The following is a 21661-nucleotide window of genomic DNA, read 5'->3' on the forward strand; positions in this document are numbered from 1 at the left end:
CTGCTACATGTACGCCATATACACACACACACAGCTCTGCTACATGTACGCCATATACACAAACAGCTCTGCTACATGTACGCTATATACACACACACACAGCTCTGCTACATGTACGCTATATACACACACACACAGCTCTGCTACATGTACGCCATATACACACACACAGCTCTGCTACATGTACGCCATATACACACACAGCTCTGCTACATGTACGCCATATACACACACACAGCACTGCTACATGTACGCCATATACACACACACAGCACTGCTACATGTACGCCATATACACACACACAGCTCTGCTACATGTACGCCATATGCACACACACAGCTCTGCTACATGTACGCCATATACACACAAACACAGCTCTGCTACATGTACGCCATATACACACACACACAGCTCTGCTACATGTACGCCATATACACACACAGCTCTGCTACATGTACGCTATATACACACACACACACACACAGCTCTGCTACATGTACGCTATATACACACACACACAGCTCTGCTACATGTACGCTATATACACACACACACAGCTCTGCTACATGTACGCTATATACACACACACAGCTCTGCTACATGTACGCTATATACACACACACAGCTCTGCTACATGTACGCTATATACACACACACAGCTCTGCTACATGTACGCCATATACACACACACACAGCTCTGCTACATGTACGCCATATACACACACACAGCTCTGCTACATGTACGCCATATACACACACACAGCTCTGCTACATGTACGCCATATACACACACACAGCTCTGCTACATGTACGCCATATACACACACACAGCTCTGCTACATGTACGCCATATACACACACACAGCTCTGCTACATGTACGCCATATACACACACACAACTCTGCTACATGTACGCTATATATACACACACAACTCTGCTACATGTACACTATATATACACACAACTCTGCTACATGTACACTATATATATAGACATAACTCTGCTACATGTACACCATATAAACACACATACACAGCTCTGCTACATGTACACTATATGCACACAGACAGCTCTGCTACATGTACACTATAAACATACACACAGAGCTCTGCTATATGTACACTATATAAACATACACAGCCCTGCTACATGTACACTATATACACACACAGCTCTGCTACATGTACGCTATATACACACACAGCTCTGCTACATGTACACTATAAACATACACACAGACCTCTGCTACATGTACACTATATAAACACACAGCCCTGCTACATGCACACTATATACACACACAGCTCTGCTACATGTACACTATATACACACACAGCCCTGCTACATGTACACTATATACACACACAGCTCTGCTACATGTACACTATATACACACACAGCTCTGCTACATGTACACTATATACACACACAGCTCTGCTACATGTAGCAGAGTTGTGTGTGTATATAATGTACATGTAGCAGAGTTCTGTGTGTGCTGCAGTCTTCTGTATAGTTATGTGCTACATAGCTGTTTTTGTAATGTGGTTGTCTAATAGTAATAAGGGAACTGCTGTATGTGTGCCGTTGTTTTAATGGTCAGGAAATACTAACACATTTAATAGGAGCTGACAGTTAAAGGGGCTGTCCAGGGTATCTATTTTTGCAAAATCTGTCTCAGCCTGCAGTATGAACACCACAGAACACATGCGCCCCTTTCCCTCAGCACCGGATTCCTGCGGCTTTTCACATTTGAGTGCACTTTTTAAAATTTCTTTCCCATTAGGTCGGCTACACACGAACGGATTTGCATTGTGGAATCTGTGGTCGGCGTCTTCACCGCAGCAAATACCGCCCATAGCACGCTATGGAAAAATCAATTCTTCCTGTACAACTGCGGAAACGAATTGCAGTTTCGACAAGCAGAGGAAAAAAAAAAAAAAAGACGCAGCATGCTCCATTTTTGCGCCAATTCCTCATGGACAGCTTCCATTGAAGTCAATGGATACTGTCCAACCCGCGGCCCTTCTGCAATTGACATTGCGGAAAGGTTGCAGATTCTGTGTCACCACCTAGCAACGGCGCAGGGAGAAAAGATGTGAACAAAAAAAAAATCTGTACTGCGCATATCTGACGGCGAGACGTGCGGACCATCTGCAGTACAGAAATGAGAGGTACATGCAGACGCTGGACAGGGACACGATCGGATTCCGATGTGGGCTCCCGCATGTGGAATCCGACCCGTTCATGTGCAGCCAGCCTTACACAAGACATAGATTTAAAAAATACTGCAATAATTGGTAAATATCCATGACAATCCGTAATATAAAAGATTCCAGAATTTATTCGGCATGGTAAATTGTGTTTTTTTTGTTTGTTTTTTTTTAAAAACAGCCGTTTTCTGGTCATCTTCCCCATAAAAGAAATAAAAAATCATTGAAAAACTTGTATGTAACTCAAATAAGGTACCAATAAAAACTATAAGTCATCCCACAAAAAACAAGCCCTTAGGGTAGTTCCGCACGGACGATTGCGATTTTACCGGCAAAACCGCGTCTGGGTTCTCGCGAATTTTTGAGCATCAGCGATGCTTTTTTTTTTAGAAGAATCTGGCATCGCATCACTGCTGCCTGCGCAATTTTTTTCTTGCGAAAGTCAAGGAGACTCCATGGGGAAACATGGGAGATTTAACCCTTTCCAATTCACTGTCTGACGTCTGAAGACATTATGATTTAAGGCTGTACAGCTCCGATGTTGGAAGAAGTCCGTCGGGGTTCTCTTACTGTATATTGCCAGCCTCTCTGCTGTCAGAGCCTATCCAACGTGTCACCTCATGCAATACTGGCTTTAGCCAGCAGATAGCGCCGTTGTATAATAGCAGAAAAAGAGTAAGCCCCCTAGGAAAACCAGGATACAAATTGGATTGGAAAGGGTTAAAAAAAAAGAAGCTTAGAAGCTTCCATAGAAGCAGGAACTTTTTGTGCCTCCTATAGATTTATGAAAAAGTGACAGCGTGCAATGAGGAGGCCCCCGAGTGACACCCCTCAGCTCAGTGGCACTGGGGCGCTGATAGGATTTGGTTCTACCATGCACATCATGTTCCTCACCGGGTGTCATGGAGGCTGCTGGCACTTTGATGTTCTGGGTGTCCATGATGCTGCCATCCGTGTGCACCACGATCAGCGTGGCTTTCTCTGTGCTCAGACTATCTCCGATCTGAAGTGAAGCCCGCTCCGCCTGCAATAGAGGTAGAAATAGTGGGAACGCTCAACAATGCGTATTCGTATGACCGTAATAGGCTGTTAATATCAATGGACGTGCGGAAATACGCAGCAAGTACGCGGCAAACCTGCGTATAGGACTGCGTATTGCAACTACTTTAACAGGGGCCACGTGATACTGGGCCGAGAAATCACATCACACCAATTCTGTGAAATTGCAATCTTCATTCGCGTATTTCACGTGCGTGGAAGGATCGCAAGTGTTTCCCATAGACTTCAATGGGAAAAAAAAATCGTACTTGCATACACATCACATGGAATGCGCTTTTTTTCAAGGTCCCATAAAAAAACAGCGATTCCTCCCGCAGAAACGCCCAAATCACTCATCGGAACGAATCCATTCAAGAGAATAGATTTCATATTCTCGTGTGTTTTGTGCGCATCGCGCCGGTGTGAATCAGCCCTTATGTACAAAATCAGTGGCGTATGCTTGGTCATATATGAAACCTGCTCTGTTGCACAAACACGCGTACGGCCGTATGAAGCCGGCCTTTGTGCCTTGAATGCCGTCACGAGACTTATTGACGATTTTCTGCAGGTGGATTCGTCCGCAGCAAATCTGCGCCAAAACCCACACAATTACGGATCTGCAGCAGATTTCGCACCTTCAATTTTCTTCTGCAGATCCGCAAGATTTTAACAAAGATTTTTATGCAAATTAGCTGCAGAAAATCCACAGCGAGCCCGATACGTGTGAACGCGCCCTACTGTGTGTTTCAAGGACCACGCAAATGTTGGTTGACTAATTAGTACGTTTTTTTGTCCGATTCATTTGCTTGTAGATTGGATATTGACTTCTAATCCAGAATACTCACCAGAACGTGATCCGACAGGGCGGCGGTACTCGCCACGGACGTGGTGAACACATTCTCCCCCGGAGCGCCAACACTGGACACTGTGACCTCTGCAAAGTAAGAGAGGCAATAAAAGCCATTAAATAAAAGAAGAATACAAGACCCCCGGGTGATTATATATGACCACTATATAGCATACTGTAACTTCTCTAGAAGACATAAAATATAACTTATACAATGGCGCCATCTGCTGGTAATACACGATATTACAAGGTGGAATCCTATAGGAAAGAGTAAAGTTCTAGCTCCCTCTGGTGGCCGCTCGGTAGTACAGCAGCAGAACTTACCTGTATAGCCGCTCCCCGCTGCACTTCTCCCATCAGGCCCAGTCATGACAGTGACAGAAGTTACCTCCGGTCCGTCCCGTACAGCCGCAGCCACAGCCGCCACGGCGGCAGCTGCTTCTGATAAGCCAAGTCGGGAAGTCTGAGTTTCATCCATGCATCCGGAAATAACCGAACCCAATTCCGGAAAGATACGAAAGTGCGATCCCGGCAACACCCGAACACCCTTTCCGGAACGCGAAGGAAAATGAATACAACGAAAAGATCCGATAGTCTCCGGAAATTCCCGAGCAATTCTCGACTTCCAGATGGGATTCAGCCGCGCTCACGGAAACCACCGAGTAAATCCGATTCACGCCGAAAATGGCCGCTGGGCCCAAGAAACGCACCCGAGAGCGACCTCTACTACGCATGCGTCAAACGAGACGTTCTGCTCCTTGACCGGGCGTTTCCATGACGATAGTGGTAGGAGGAAGCCATTTTGGATGTGGGCGTATTGATTGTATGTGCTCTTTATGGGCGTGCAAAAACATTCATATCTTCATCGAACAGCCGTATACATTCAAAACCGAAGTAAAATGATCTAGCGCTAACCATTAACACTGCTCATAATAGCATAACCCAGGAGGTTTGCCCGTAACAAACATGGCGATGGCTTTTCAAGTACTTCGTGCCTGTAGCGGAAAAAGCCGAGATTTCGCGAAGGTGTGAGAAGCATGGCGCTGACCAGAAGAGGTAAGCCCGAGACGCGTTGCCATAGTAATATCCAGTTTACCCCTCAAACTAGGCCTGGAGCCCCCTGTTTCTATTAGCCAGTGCTGTTATATAGTTCCTTCATGTTCTTGTCCCAGGTTGCTCATGGAGGACGCAGTAGGCGCTCTCACACCTCAGAATTGTAAGGAATTACCTCCACCTTCCGAAGAGCTTTTAGACGCAGCGATTGTTGTTCAAACGAGCGACAGTGAACCATAACTGAGCGAACGGCGAACGCGAATCTGGACGCTGTAAAAAGCGCCTCTATGAGAGTGGCCTAAGGCGCTCCCACGCATCCGTTTTTTACCGCGGTTCCCACGGCATTTTGAACGCTGCTGTAATGGCGGTCTAACGCTCCCATTGTTTTCAGTGCGGCCTCACAGACATGCGCGCCATCGAAGTGCGATTTTTGAGCGCTGTCTGCTCTATTTTACGGTGTTTAGCGCATCTCATCGCCCATCGCAATGATGGGATGCGCCAAATCCCAATGTCGGAGGCAGGAAGCTGCGTCCGCCAACGAAAGTAGATCGCAGCGTTTTGACGGCCGCCTGTGTGATAGTGCCCTCAGGCTGCAGTCACGCGGGTAGGTGCGATATCGCGCTCGTCAACGTGTGTTTTACCCCAGATGTGAGGCGTTTTTCATGACTTCTCTGGCGTTCCCGATCCTTTGTCGCACATTTCACGGGCATCGGCAGAGCGGCGAGTGTTCTCCATTGATGGTAAACCTCCCATCGCACTCGCGTGCTCAGCGCACGGACTGTGATGCGTCTGACTGTCCCATGGAAAACAATGGCCGGTGCGAAAAAATAGGACACGCCGCCGTTTTATTTTGTACTTCGCAGCATCGCTCCTGTGTGGGAGTCTAGCCAAAGGAATGGAGTTCATATTTGCTCAAAATTTGTGCTCCTCGCAAATCACAAAATACGCAAACTATAATCAGCCTTGTGAATACAGCCATTACAAATAAGGCCGGCGGCAGGCAAACGGGTCAAATTGCGCATGTGGGAGCCCACGGCAGAACCCACCCTGTGCCCGGCCGGCGACCCGCGTTCCTGTCACTGTTCTTTATCTGGACTGCGGATGGCTGCGGCGAGCCGCCGTCAGACATGCGCAGTACTGATTTTTTACAGTCGCTAGGTAATGACGCGGACACCAATGACCTTCCCGCAATGTCAGATGGGCCACAGGTCGGGCGACTTCAATGGAAGCCGTCTGTGTGGAGTCCGCACTAAAATAGAACATGCTGCGATTTTTGTGCAGGAAGAAGCGTTTTTATGTAGAATGTTACGAGTGGCATTTGCTGCGGATCCACGGTGCGGGCGCCGACTGCGGATTCCGCAATGCTAATACGTTCGTGTACGGCCGGCGTGATGGGTTGTATTTTCGGAGGAATTTTTATTTTTTTTTGCATATCGCAATGCACAAAACTCGCCCGACTTTCTCACCCGTGTGCATCTACCCGCAGGGCTTGTTTTTTTTTCGAAGGATGAGTTGTATTTTTTTTGATAGTACTGTTTAACCCCTAATGATGCGTTCTTTTTTTTCCATTTTCGTTTTTCCCTCCCCCTTTTAAAAAATCGTACCTCCTTTATTTATCCATCGACGTCGCTCTCTGAGGGCTTGTTATTTGCGGGACGAGTTTTATTGGTGCTATTTAATGTACCATATAATGTAGTGAAAAACTTTAAAAAATTGAAAATGGAGTAAAATGAAAAAAAAATCCGACATTCTGCCATCCTTCAGTGCGTCTTGTTTCTACGGCGCACAAACTGCAACAAAAATGACCTGATAACTTTATTCTATGGGTCAGTACGATTACTACGATACCCAACTTGTATAGTTTGGTTTTTTTTGCTGTAGCACTTTTATTTTTTTTCAGACATTTTTGTTTATTATTTTCTGCTGCCATAACTTTTTTCTTTTTTCCATCGACATTTGTACCAAGGCTCATTTTTTGCGGGACGTCCTGTAGTTTACGTTGGTACAGTTTTGGAATACATACGACTTTTTGATCGCTTTCAGGGCCTATTCAGACGGGCCTTTCCCCTTGCAGAGAGGGGCAGCGTATATCGTCCGGGCGTGAAAACCCAACCGGTATACGTCTGTCTGAATAAGGCCGCATGTCCACGGGCAAAAGAAGAATTAAAATCCGCAGCGGATTTTAACTCTTCTCTTGCCCGCAGATCCGCACCCCATAGGGATGCATTGACCACCCGCGGGTAGAAAAAAACCCCCGGATGGTCAATAAAAGGGAATTTTTAAAAAATGGAGCATGAAAAAAAACGTGACATGCTCCATTTTCGTGCGGGTCTCCCGCGGGGACGGCTCCCGCAGGCTTCTATGGAAGCCGTCCGGATCTGCGGGAGACCTAAAATAAGAATAGCTTACCCGCAGCGGACCGGGCACGTCTTCTCTTCCTCACGGCCGGATCTTCTTGCTTCGGGCCGGCGAATGTGTCTGGTGCATGCGCGCGGCACGCCGCCGACGTGCCGAGTACATCCGCCGGCCGAAGAAAGAAGATCCGGCCGTGAAGAAGAGAAGACGTGCCCGGTCCGCTGCGGGTGAGTTAATTCTTATTAATTCTTCTTTTCAGCGCTCATGTCAGCGGGGCAGGCGGGACCCGCTACAGATTCTCCATGGAGAATCCGTCTCGGGCCTGATTTTCACCGTGGACATGAGGCCTAAGCCCCTAATTGCATTTTTTCTTGGAGACAGGGTGACCAAAAAAGCGTAATTCTGGCGGGTTTTTTTTTGTTTTTTTTTTAAAGACGTTGTTCATCATGCGGGGTAAATAATGCATTGCTTTGATAGATCGGACTTTTATCAACGATTTGAAATATATATATTTTTATTTTTTATTATTCTTTTACTGTAAATTTTGCAAAAGTTTTTTTTTTAGCTTTTATTACTTTTGTTTTTTTTTTTAATAACCCCCAGGGGGGACCACAACTTGCGATGCTTTGATTGCTTCTGCAGTATGATTTAATGCCACAGCATTAGGCCTCCTTCCCACGAACGGATTTACGCCACGTAAATTCGCGGCAAAAATCAGCTGCGTTGCACCCTGCTATTAGGATCTATTGAACCTAATAGCACAATGCTCACGATGCGTAATTCCACCGCGGAATTACGCACCGCGATTTCTCCCGTCCTCACCTGCAGCATGCTCTATTTTCTGCGGGTGAGGACGGGCTGTACGCGCTGACGGCTTCCATTGCAGTCAATGGAAGCCGTCCGTTCACGTTATCTCCCGCTGTAACCAGCGGGAGATAGCGTGAAAAAACGCTTTCCCGCCCACCGCCGCGCGTCATATGACGCCATATGACGCGGCTGGCCGCGGCACGTGACACGGCCGGCCGCGGCACGTGACACGGCCGGCGGCGGTGGGCGGTGACGGGCGGTGACGCGGCGGCGGTGGGCGGGGAAGCGATTTCACGCTATCTCCCGCAGGTAAGTATAGGGGCTCTGGGGGGCGCCGTGACGGGCTTCACAGCGTAATATTACGCGGCGGAGCCCGTCACGCTCGTGGGAAGGAGGCCTTACTTCATACTGTGATCGAGCAGGCAGTCTATCAAGCTATCCCATGGGCATGGCTTGCTAGGCATTTTGCCAAGACAGCCCTGGGGCCTTTCAGGAGGCCCCGGCTGCCATGACACCCGCACAGCTTCCTGCGATCTCATCGTAGGTGGATAGTATGGGACCGGACCGGGGGATTTAAATGCCGCTGTTAGAATTGACAGCGGCATTTAAAGTGTTACCAGCTCTGCTCAGCCGCGCGGCCGATTAGAGCTGGTGCCGCCGTGTGTAGGCTGTAATAAACAGCCGGCGTCCTCGTTGTATGAAGAGAGATCGCCCTGCCAATGCATGTCCTATAACGGCAAGGGGTTAACAACCACGTAATGTACTGAAAAGCTCTTAAAAGTAGGGTGAAATAGCGTATTTTACTGTACTTTCTGCATTGAAGTGGCCAGTAGCTTCATGATTTCAGAAGGTCCCCTCTCCTGCGAAAACGCACTTAAAAATGGTACGTGCCACATTTTTTGTGCACAACCTAAATCAAGCACAAAATACGCGCATCTCTGTTCCGTTTTTGGAGCAAAGAGACTAAATTAAACGGATTTATTCTTACTACATTGCAGTCTTTAAAAAAATGGAAAGCGGACGGAGAGTTTTTTATTCCGTTATGGTTCCGTTTTTTTAATGGGATAGCGCCGCAGACCGCCATTTGTTCCTTTTAAAAAAAACGTAAACTTAACGGAAGAAAAGCAAAACGGAAAATGTTTCCGTTTTTCAAAAACCCCATCAAAGTCAATGATGGTAACGACAAATCAATGTCCTTCTGTTTTAATTATGTCTCCCTGCTCCAAAAACGGAACAGAGGGATGGAACGCTAAAACGGAGATTAAGCACTTAGGTGACTCCGCCCTCATTCTGCGGGTTCGTACAAATGTGGTGATAACAAATGTAATTATTTTTAATGTATTATTACGTTTAAAAATTGATACTGTTTTGGGGGTCATATGATTTTTTTTTAACCCTTTCATGACAAATGGTCCATAACGCTCCTGAGTCCGATTCACATTCTGCACGTCTGGCATTCCAACTTTCAAGAAATCAAAACTTTTTTATTTTTCCGTCACAGGGCTGTGTGAGGCTCATTGTTTGTGGGGTGGTCTGTAGTTTTTATTAGTACTATCTCTGGGTTCATACGACTTTTTTTTTTTTTTTCATAATTTTTTTTTTTGGATACAGGGTGACCAAAAAAGCGCCATTTTGGCTTTGCCTATTTTTATGCTGACAGCATTCACCGTGCAGAATTATTAGTGTAACATTTTAAGAAATTGGACCTCTATTTTTAATTTTTCTACTTTTTTCCCATAGCAGATTTGCATTTGTGATTGTTTGATCGCTTACATAGTATAGTGCAATACTACGGTATTGCATTATAGTGTATTGCAGGTTGCCTATTAAAGACATGCCACAAGCACTTTATGACTTTTTTGTATTCCGCCACATAACCTTATATGTCTCTTTGTTTTATTTCACAGGGAAGAGCTCGCTGGTTGTATCCTTTGAATGAAGCACAAGGCCGCCATCGTGGGCTTGGTTTGAAAATTATGTTTCCAACCTGCCCTATATAAATTAGCCTGACGGGTTCACACGGGCGAGTTTTACGCCTGAGGGCCGTCTGATTGCAATATGGATGAAACTCGTGTATGAAGAAAACCTATTGATTCCTATCTGGTTATTTACATGAGCGATTTTTTTCTCTCGGACAATCGCCGCATGTCCTTTTCTCGCTTCAGAATCGCCCATTAACCCTTTCCAATCCATTTTTGGATTGAGGGTTTCCTTGGGGACTTGTTGTTTCTGCCATTATGCAACAGCGCCATCTGCTGGCTAAAGCCAGTAACTACATGATGGAACACATCAGAGCGGCGCGGGCAGCGAAGCGTCTGGCAGAATAGTGTAAGTATATCGTGTCGGACGTCTTTTGATATCAGAACTGTACGGGCTTCAGTGATTTTGTCGGAAGACGTCCAACAGAGGACTTGAAAGGGTTAAAGAGGTTTTCCGAGGAAAATACTATTGATGACCTCTCCTCAGGAGAGGTTATCAATAGTTAATCAGCTCAGGACCCCAACCGATCAGCTGATTGTGTGCCGCTGACAGCACCACAAATACACAGGGATCAGAGTGAAGGCAGATGCTCCGACTAGAGATGAGCGAACGTACTCGTTTCGAGTACTTACGCACCCGAGTACCGCCATTTTCGAGTACTTCAGTACTCGGGTGAAAAGATTCAGGGGGCGCCGTGGGGCGGGGAGAGGCGTGGCGGTGCGGGAGGGTGCAGCGGGGAACGGGGGAGCCCTCTCTCTCTCCCTCTCCCCCCCACTCCCCACTGCTACCCCCCGTGCCGCCACGGCGCCCCCCCAAATTTTTTCGCCCGAGTACGGAAGTACTCGGAATTCGCGGTATTCCGGCGAAAAAGGGGCGTGGCCGAGCACGTTCGCTCATCTCTAGCTCCGACCCCTGTGTAGTGGCAGGTGCTTGTAATTACAAGCGCAGGTCTCATTGAAATCAATGGGAGTCGTACCTGCAGTTAAAGCACCAGCCACTACACAGGGGTCGGAGCATCTGCTACCACTCCATCCCTATATATGCGGTGCTGTCAGCGGGCACATAATCAGCTGATCGGTCGGGGGCCCAAGTGGCGGACCACAGCCAAGCAACTATTGATAGGATAGGTCATCAATAGTATTTTCCCCTGAAAACCCCTTCAATTTCTATGGGTACAAAAAAAATTAGCATTGCACACGCTTGGAGATGCGATTTACATGTATGTGAAATGCAGTTTTTACCATTTTAACTATTGGAAGCAGTTGTGGGTATTTTTCATATGTACGCAGGTGCCATGGAAAAACGTATCGCAATTGCAGAAAAATCGCAGTTTATTAGAGTATGATGTGGGTACTTTTTTTTTCGATGTAGATTGTGCTCGCCCGTGTGAATGCACCCTGACATGGCGAGGAGATGTTATTTTTTGCCTTTATAGCAAATCTTTTAGTGCTTTATGACACGTCCCCTCGGATCTGTATGTACTTACTATATTTTGTACTGATTGATGATACAATGTATAACCCCCTCATTATTTAGGGGCTTTCCACGCCTTAACCATTGCTGACCTATCCTGAGGATAACTTACCAATTGTTGGTTGGTGGGAGTCCACTGCTCGGGAACCCCGCCGATAAAAGGTGATGACCATGTCCCTTTACTATATCTGGCTCTACGTCTTCATCTCTACTCCAGGTATTCTAGCTGCTGCAAACATTTAGGCCGCTTCCACACAAGCGACTTTATCGCAATGCCGCAGTGCTACAAATCGCATGTATGTAGAGCCCAGGCTTTCCCATGTTTTTTTCCGCAGGAGCGATGTCTTGTAGCCTGTGACATTGCAAGATTCCAAAATCGCGGCATGCTCTACACAGCCGCGATTTGCGGGTTTTTTTTGTAGCCCATGTTTCGCTATGGAGCCTTTCTTTCTGTTGCATCGCATCGAATAAAAACGCGGTTTACGTGCGGTGCAATGCAACTTTTACAGTAGGAAATCCTACTGTAAAAGCCCTAAACTAGGCGCTGTCCTCTTCGGTGCGTGTCTCCTCTTCACCTCCAGCAGTTGTCTTTAATCTTCTGCCAGACGTTCCTGGATTGGAGGATCAGAATCCTCGCCTCCAGGAAGGGCTGGCAGTGATTGGTTCTCGGCGCCGCAGCTCAGCCAATCAGAGCTAGCGCTCGATGAACCAATCACAGCCATTTAAACAGAACAGAGATGCGATATTGCTGTGACTTTTCTTGTGGCGATATCGTTGTCGCCCATGTGGAAGTGGCCCTAAAGTCATGACATATTATATATATCCTTGACAGTGAAAGGATTAAAGCACTTGTCTAATTGAAACCTATTAATGCTCTGACCTCATCAATGTTAGATCAATGTGGTCTGTCGCCTGGGAGAACAGCTGATCTGTGGGGGTCCTGACCCCTTCTCATCTACTATTGATGACGTATCCTAAGGACAGACCCTGAATAGTCTTCAGCTGGACAACCTCTTTAATGACCGACACTCTCACTTTGAAATGAGCTGCAGTGAGGAAGGTTGTCAAGAGTCGAAGCTTTTTTGACCGACAGAGGCAGACGTAAAAAAAGATAGCAGCTGGCTGTAATGGTGAAGAAGCAGCTCTTCCTACATCAGCATTGTTGGTGGAGTCTTCTATGGCGGAGAACCCATGAAGGTTCCAGACTTTGCTTTGATGTGAACCTCATTGATGACAGAGATTGGTTGTTGGGTCAGAATAGTCTTGGTGTTTATAAATAATGGGTGTTAATAGAGGTAACGTTCCAACTTACTCTGTAATATACAGTTATCTATCAGGCCAATGCTTGTGATATTGTAGTCATTCCAGATTGCTGCATTCGCCTTTATTGTGTTTTTTAATGAACTTTCCTTTTTTTTTTTTAAACCATTTTCCTCAACGGCTCAACAACAGCGCTCATCGGTTCCACTGCAGATCCTACTTTACATCAATGTTCCATATTACGTCTTTTATTTTGTAGCAACGCTCCTTATGATCATTTATAAATGTAAGCACCTGGCTGAGCTTTGGGGAGCTACTGTAACCTAACCCCTTAGTGACCAGGTCTGTTTACACCTTGATGACCCGAACATGTTGTTTTCCTACATTGAGCCAAGATTCCAAAGGCTCATAGGTGTCAGAATGACAGATACTCCAACAAGTGAACTTTTTTTAAAAACTACACCCCTTAACGTATTCACTGGGGGGGAGGGGTGGGGGTGGCATGAGTATTTTGACCCCACAGTTTTTCTTTTCAGGAGTTAATGCAATTCAAAAGATAAAAAACAAAATGTAATTTTGAAGACTTTTTTTTGTGCAGTGCACATGAAAATGGATTTGTGCACCCCAAAATTGATACCCCCGTTTACCCTGTGTTCAGAAACATACCCATTGTGGCCCAAACCAAAAGGAGCAGCCGGTGGCTTTCAAAAGATAAATTTTGCCAGAAAGTGGTTCTGGCCCCATTGCCCACTTCTAGAACCCTTGAGCTGCTGAAATGATGAAGAACTCCCACAAATGACCCCATTTTGAAAACTAGAACTATTACCAAATTCATCTAGGTGGGGACTAAGTATTTTGAACTATTTTTTTCAGGAATTGAAGTAAAACAGGTGAAAAAATTATAATTACTTCTTTTTTCACAAATATATAAATTTAAAAGACTTTTTTATATACAACAGTGGAAACTGGGGAGACTCGCATCAAAGTTTATTGCACTGGTTTTTTTGTGTTCAGCAATACCTCCATTGTAGCTGCAATCTGCTTACAGGACACATGGCAAGGCCTATAATGCAGGGAACACCCATTGGCTTTTAGGGCACAAGTGAATAAATTCCAGGCCCCATTGCCCACTTGTGCGGAAAAAAAAAAAATTGACTCCCTATAAAGAACCCCCCCCCCCCCCCCCACACACACACACACACACACACAACACCCTTTTTGGCATTTCCTAAATCTTAGATAAAATTAATAATGTAAAAATTCTCAAAACAGGGGTAATTACAGAGGCTGCTTGGGATGGGCACATGGGACAACAAAACCGGGTATCCCTTCTCCTCCCATGTGCTGCAATGCCAACACCTTTTTGGGGGGTATTTTTCAATCTCAGTGGCAGACATGGGATGTAAAAAGTGGCGCCCTGTGAGTCTTCGTACCTCCTTAGACTCATAAGTTTGCTGAGGTGCAGCGGTCTGACAAAGAAGGCGCTCAACAAGCTGCTCCTGGAACTGCAGGAAGGCGAGCGTTCCCGGGCCTTCTTGTAAATTACGTGTTAGCCTGGGTTCCCACACAGTGGAATCCCAGCCAAAATCTCGCGGTTTGGCCGCAGCGAAAAACCGCGAGATTTCCACCGGGAGAAGCGCTGCTTCAAAACCCGTGGCACTTAGCCGCGGGTTTTGAAGCGGCCCGGTCACTCGCTGTTCCACTGCGGCCGGCGCTCCCATAGAGGAGAGCGCGGTTGCAGCGGAGGAAGAAAAAGAATGAGCATGCTGCGGCTGGCTAACCCGCGCCGCAGTGCCGGCATCTGACGGATTTGCCGTCCCGTGTGGACGAGATTTCTGAGAAATCTCGTCCACATGGCTGGCTTAAGCCGGGATTAGCGGCCGCAGGCGGAATCGCCGTGGCGAAATTCCAGATGGAATTTCCGCGGCAAATCCGCCCCCTGTGAACCCAGCCTTACAGGTAGCGATTTGAATCAGGTAGATCGCTACCTTTTTAGACCAGGCCTTGGTCTTTCGCTTCACCAGGTATGGCTGAAGCACCTAACCGGAAAGGTCTACATTCCCCATTAAATTGTTATAGTCTGTGACTCAGACATGCCTTCTTTTGCCCATGGAAGCCCCTCTCTCCCTTAGGGCTCTTGCACACTTGTGATCGCGACATCGCTGCATTTTTTAAAATGCGAATGTCAATAGGACTTTCTAATGTTAAAAACGCATCGCACAAAAATTGCAAGTTTGTGTTTTGTGATTTTTGTGCAATGCGTTTTTAACATTAGAAAGTCCAATTGGCATTCATGTTAAAGAAACGCAGAGATATCGCGGTCGCCAGTGTGCAGGAGTCCTTACTGCTACAGAGGTGTCCGCATGCAGTAGAGAGCCACTTGACTGCGAACAGTGGGTCATTTGCAAGCACGTATGACGCTCCCCTTTCCACGCGCCTGGACACTGGGGGTTGTGGGAACCCTGCTGTGTTTTTTTTCTCACTGTCCCACAGGCCCATGGATTTCCGGCATGTATGTGCAAGAATGGCACCATTAGCTCTCCATTAATGCGAATATTGTCTTGGCAATCCGGGGGATTAAGGTGGCGGTCCGTGCTACAAATTGGGGTATTTGGGGGTAAAATGCATCCACAGAATCCCCCATTGTGGGAAGCATTGCACTGCTTGGCCCTGACGACTCAACAGCTGCTTCTACCCCTATAGGGCTAGTGGTAGAACTATAGTTATTACTGCAATATGTTATTTTTGCCTTTGATAAAGTTTTGGTCTCACTACGAGAACTGCTGGAACAAAGCACTGCTTAGTATACCTTCTACGCGCCATTTTAGAACCATTTATTGGTAAGTAACGACGTATAAGCCGAAAAGAAAAAAACAGCTGAGGTGAAACCTATCCAACGTAATGCTGCCTGATAGCGCTACAACCAAAAAAGAAAACAACGGAAACTGAAAAAAACAGCAGTGAAGTACATTACTAAACTGTGTGCTAATATCTATTTGTTTGGGGGGTGGGGGGGTTGTCTTTTTTTTTTTTTTTTTTAAATGTAGAAAATACACAGCGGTTAATTGCATGTAATAGTGTAACGACTAGAGATGAGTGAGCATCGCTCTTCTCGAGTAACTGCAGGCTCAGGGGGAAGGGGCGGCGGGGAGGAGCAGGGGGGAGAGTGAGAGAGAGCTCTCTCTCTCGTCCCACCGAGCCTGCTCGGATGAGAATGCAGTTACGCGAGAAGAGCGATGCTCGCTTGAGTAACTGCCTTATCCGAGCGTGCTCGCTCATCTCTAGTAACGACCCACCAAACAAAAAACGTTGAATAATAATAAGAAAAAAAAAATGAGCACAGGTGTTCTTCACCTTGTGGGTGAGGGGCGGTGATCAGGGGCTGACGAAGGTACTTTCTTTAACTTTGTAGCACAGGATTAGTCGCTCTATATTTCTCCTCAGTGAGGGGAGAGAAATAACAGCACTAATCCTGAGCTGTACTTACAAAGTAAAGACATGGATCGCTGTCATAGGTGTATCACTCATGTGACCAGGGACCAATGCCAATGGTCACTGATCGTTGGTACATGCCAACAGCTGCCAAAGTCAGTTTGACATATAGCTTACTGTATTTTGCCACCGATGCGCATTGATCACTAGCAGGGAAGAGGAGATGACCACTGGGACAACCATCCAATCATGAAAACAGCACGCACTAAGTACACATGATTAAAGGGTTTATCCAGTTATTAACTAAACTATTGCTGGCCTACCCTTAGGATAGACCACCAATAGTAGATCTTCTGCCCGGGACCCTCACTGTTCAACTGTTTGCTTAGGCCACTATGCTTGCACACTGAGTCAATTTCTACAAGAAGTAGACAACTCCATTCCCATTGTATTGACCCGGCTGGGTATTACACACAAAGTTCCCATTCACGTCAATGTGAACTTTGCCAGCAATACCAAGCCTGGCCACTGCAGTGGGAACGGAGCAGTCCACTTCCTGCAGAAATAGACTCTGTGCACAAGAGCACCAGCCCAGTGACCAGCTGATCAGCAGAGGTCCCAGGCCATCAATACTTTACAATTGAACAACCCCTTTAATAGAGCAGTGATGCACATGCGTGACCACCACTTCATTCACTGTCGCTGCATGTGATTTGGTGAAAAGGATCCATTCACCTGTTTCTTTGGCTACTGCATGATCTATGCCCAGCCCTTGGAGGGATATACAATTTGTGCTGCTGGCGACCTGCTTTCTCTGGACTTCATTCACTGTCTATGGAGATAGCTGAGTGATGCTTTCGGCTACCTTTGTCAGCCCTATAGACATGAAGAGCTGTGGTCACACATGCACACAACTGCTCCATGTACCTCGCTGACCTGGGATGCACCATTCTCATGATCGTGGGGGGTCCCAGCACTTAGATCCCCAGTGATCAATTATTTGTCATCTATCCTGTGGATAGATGCTAAGTAATTTTTGTGAGATGACCCCTTACGGGTGCGTTCACATATAGCTGATTTGCTGTGGATTCACCACAGCAGAAACAAATCTTCAGTAAATCCACCTTTGGTGCAGATCTGCAGCAGATTTCACAACTTCAATTTGAATACAGTTGAAGGGGTGAAAATGTTGCAAACTTTGATACAGATTTTGGTGCAGATTTGCTGCAAACTTTTTCTTCTGTGGAAATCTACAGCAAATCAGCTGCCCCATTTCCCAAAAAATAAGCCCTACCCTGATTTTTCTAGGGAGGCTCAAAATATAAGCCCTACCCCGAAAATAAGCCATAGTTGCATTACAAAAACAAAAAAAGAAATACATACCTAGCAGCCTCGGTCTAGGTCCAATTGCCGCTGTCTGGAGCTCCACCTGTGTGTCCTGCAGTCCTTGTTCACCCACAGAAGATCACTTCCTGGTTACAGATTTCATAAATCACCCCTTCAGGAAGCAATGGCTCTGATTGGCTGAGCAGCGTTCGAGAACCAATCAATGCAGTCTTCGATGAACTAATGCAATGGCTGTGATTGGTTCATCGAGTGCTGCATTGATTGGCTGAGCAGCGGTTGAAAAACCAATCACAGTCATCACATTGTGGAGGCCGGATTTATGAATTGGCCAATCAATGCCGCGGCTCAGCATGTCGGATCTCCAGAGAGCAGCGGGAGGGACTTGGACTGAGCCTTCTAGGTAAATATAATAAGACCTAGTGCCTCTTTTGGGGCAAAAATTAATATAAGACAGGGTCTTATTTTTGGGGAAACACGGTATGTGTAAACATACCCTAAATGGTCAGGACAGAAATCTGTGTATATTTTGTGTTTTTTGGGCTGTGCCATGTTTCACATTTTTTTCCACTACACACTTTTTTTAGTATTTGACATTGTTTTCACAGGTCAGGTCTTCAGTTATCCTGACTCTAATTTGGCATTAGATCTTGGTCTCCTCTTCTTGATGGCGATTCTGGAATCTGTCAGGTTGTACTTGGGTAAGATGCAATATATGCCCTGTGAAAAGCCAATGTTAGCAGAAGAATGAATCCAGCCTGACCTCTACAGTATCTCTACCCGGTCTGCATTTAGTTATGTAGTTGATTGCAGTGCTACTTTTTGTGTAAAGGAAACTATTCTAACATTTTTGGGATAGATTTATGAATGTGCTGTAAGATGCGGCATAAGATGCTGCACACTGAGGTGCGGCACGTTAAGGCCGGGTTCACATCTACATTGGAACCTTCGGTCGGAGGTTCCATCACAGATCTGGTTCAAGATACCGGAAGAAAAAGTGCTGCTTGCAGTGCTTATTCCTCCATCCGAAAGCGGGCGGACCCCATTATAGTCAATGGGGTTAGACTGAGCCGTTCAGCCTCAGGGATTACCCATTTCCTGCTCCCTGAACAGAGCAGAAAAGCGGAATCCTGAGTGCAGATATGAAACCATGTTTACTAAGACGGCATATCACTTTTTTTTTTTTTTTTTTTAAAGCTGTATGCCTATTATTAAAATTTCGAATACTTCCAGCTGTCCATGCATCGGAAAGTCAGATCTAAAGCTATAAGCCAGCGTAGATGTGCACTATAGTTTACACATGATCCTGGCATACGTGATAGTAAACTTGTCGGACAGTGGGTGGTCCATCCCCTTCTGCTAAAACCCGCCCGCTGTTTAAAAAAATGCCATGGGTAACATAAATAGGCAAAAAGTTATGCATTTTTTTAGCGAGTGCGGCTTGTACACAATATATGACTTTTATACGTACAGTCGTGGTATACAGCCCTTCGAAAATTCCCCCTGACTCTGTTGACTGCATATTTAACTTCTGCATTTCGTGAGTTTCTAACAAAGCCCATGCCACTTGTTGGTATTACTATATAGTGGAGTCTGTTGGGTTCTGTATACTGATCATATAGTGGTTTATATAGGGATTATCTAAACCTGTTACATTGGTAATGAGCTTCATGCATTTATATCACATTACTGGAAACTGATGATATGTTTATTACAGGAACAATGGGAAATTTGACAGAAGAAGAGCTTCCCTTAGGCTTCAGTCTGTTCTTCACTGCTGGCAATGTCATGCTGTCTGTATATTTTCTCATATGGGAGACTTATATCCTGAGAGCAGACGTAATTATCAACGCTATCCTATTGACCCTGTATGGGTTGGAAGCCGTCCTAGAGCTGTTCACCATTGCAGCATTCTTCCGGTAACGAACTACTCTTTTTGGGATAAAGATATTTTTACTGGTGTTGCAAAAGTGACTTTTTTCTTAAAATGCAAGAAAAGTCTATGGATTTCCTTCATTAAGAATCCACCAACCGCAAGAGACAAGACTGAGCTGTAAGAAACAGCAAGGAGGCTCCTTGATTAAAGAGCCACTCCAGTAATTTGCTGTTCATTCATTATTTAACTAGTCCTCCAGTATATATAAGTCACAAATATTATCTTGTTTATTCCTCAGCTGAGTTATATGATCTTATTGTGACTGCTTGGGAATTACTTGTCTTTCTGTTCTCTCAAGGAGTCACTATTTCAGTCATTAGAGAAATCAGACACTGTTTAGCCAGTCTACACACAGGTCAGTCCAGAATATATGCAGGGATGAACAATTGGCCATACGATCATTCATTCCCCATGTGTTTCATCATTGTCGGCAGCACATTCCACACGAGGAAATGTCCAGCCAATAGCAATCTTATCAATACTCTTTACAAAAATTTGATAGGTGTCATGTCTTCATGGGATGTGCTGGCTGTGTAACCTGAGATACTACACAAATGCACACACGGAACAGTGAACTGCAAACTGGACTCATGGCAGACATAACATAAGGACTGAACTGATGACCAAAACGGTATTAGTTTGTGAATCAGCCAAGTCACTTAAGCCCGCGAGCCCACATCACAGTTGACTTCCACATGAATCATGCCTGCAGGCGGGGTGATCGTCCTGATATGGACGGCCCTATGCTGATACCTAAGGTCCTAGCTCGCCCAAAGATAGTAAACGATCCAGCCGCACAGAACACAGTTCACGCCAACACATCCTGGAATGCATCCAAAACAGGACTAATCAGACCACACGTCCAGGACCCTGCGCAGACGCACACCACAAATCACTGTTCACACCAATAGAACTACATGCATGAATAAGGAAGCATCTCCCTCCAGCCAGAAAGGCTCTTATTTATATGTAATAGACCTATGGTGATTGGCTGGCTGGAGAACTCCACACCCAGCCAGTTCAATTATCCCACACCTGTGAACCTGTGCTCCTGAAAACCCATAGAACAACAGATCCGGGTAGTACAACTTAACAAGAGGGTTCCTTAAAACATGCAGTAGCTCAACTAGCGGAGCTCCAGACGGGCTGTATTTTTGGTAATGTGTTATGTTACAGTTTGGCACATACATGCCTCCTGGTGACGCTGGATCCCTGATCACCCCATTCTGATATCAACACTCAAGCATTATGTCTAGGGTTGTGTTCTGTTACGTATGTCTGTATGTGCCCACAGATTCCTTCTAACGCATTTTCCGAATGTATATACAGTTACCGTAGAAGGTCTCAGCTGGATACATAACTCTGCTCAGGCGATGTTGGACAATTTCATATATGTAAACTCACTTTTATAGTATTTTTTTTCATGGAAATGTTGTTATTCAATCTATAGATTTATTTTTCTATTGTGTTTTGAAATTCATTAAATTATATAAAAAAGCTAAATCCTTCATTGCCTCCAACAAGTCCCTTATCTGTAAATGATGACTACGTCTGCTCTGTGTACTGCAGTGTTATACATGACAATGGCTCACTTTACAGGTGGAAGTCTCCTAATAACAATCTCCAGGGCTGAGAAGGATCCCAACCAGAGATGAGCGAGCACGCTCGTTTAAGGCTGATGCTCGAGCGAGCATCAGTCTTTTCAAGTAACTGATTACTAGTCCAAGCACCATGCAGGGGGCGGCAGGGGAAGAGAGAGATCTCTCACTCTCCCCCCCCCCCCCCCCCCCCCGCTCTACCTGCCGCCCCCCGCATGGTGCTCAGACGAATAATAGGTTACTTGAAAAGGGCGATGCTCACTTGAGCATCAGCCTTAAACGAGCGTGCTCGCTCATCTCTAATCCCCCCTTTTTACAAGGCCCAT

General features: G+C 45.8%; 2 protein-coding genes across 4 annotated transcripts in view; one reads left to right on the plus strand and one right to left on the minus strand.

Moving 5' to 3' along the window:
• The window catches only part of DEAF1 (DEAF1 transcription factor), a 56696-nt gene extending 52121 nt beyond the window's left edge, over nt 1–4575 (minus strand). For all 3 annotated transcript variants that reach the window (XR_010787150.1, XR_010787151.1, XM_066583003.1), the window contains exons 1-3: nt 4422–4575; nt 4096–4184; nt 3107–3236 (exon numbers count right to left, since the gene is read on the minus strand). Coding sequence is in view for 1 of the 3 variants with exons in the window: in XM_066583003.1 (XP_066439100.1) it covers nt 3107–3236; nt 4096–4184; nt 4422–4575 (373 nt within the window). In the remaining 2 variants the exon portion in view is untranslated. The remainder of the gene's footprint in view (nt 1–3106; nt 3237–4095; nt 4185–4421) is intronic.
• A 237-nt stretch (nt 4576–4812) lies between these two features.
• TMEM80 (transmembrane protein 80) lies at nt 4813–21219 on the plus strand. The gene is made up of 5 exons (XM_066583005.1): nt 4813–5153; nt 10220–10236; nt 13218–13311; nt 18410–18502; nt 19519–21219. Exons 1-5 carry the CDS (start codon nt 5135–5137, stop codon nt 19722–19724), a joined length of 429 nt encoding a protein of 142 aa, XP_066439102.1. The 5' UTR covers nt 4813–5134; the 3' UTR covers nt 19725–21219.
• Nucleotides 21220–21661: the final 442 nt, after the last annotated feature.

This window comes from Eleutherodactylus coqui, chromosome 11, assembly GCF_035609145.1.
Source record: "Eleutherodactylus coqui strain aEleCoq1 chromosome 11, aEleCoq1.hap1, whole genome shotgun sequence".
Classification (NCBI taxonomy): domain Eukaryota; kingdom Metazoa; phylum Chordata; class Amphibia; order Anura; family Eleutherodactylidae; genus Eleutherodactylus; species Eleutherodactylus coqui.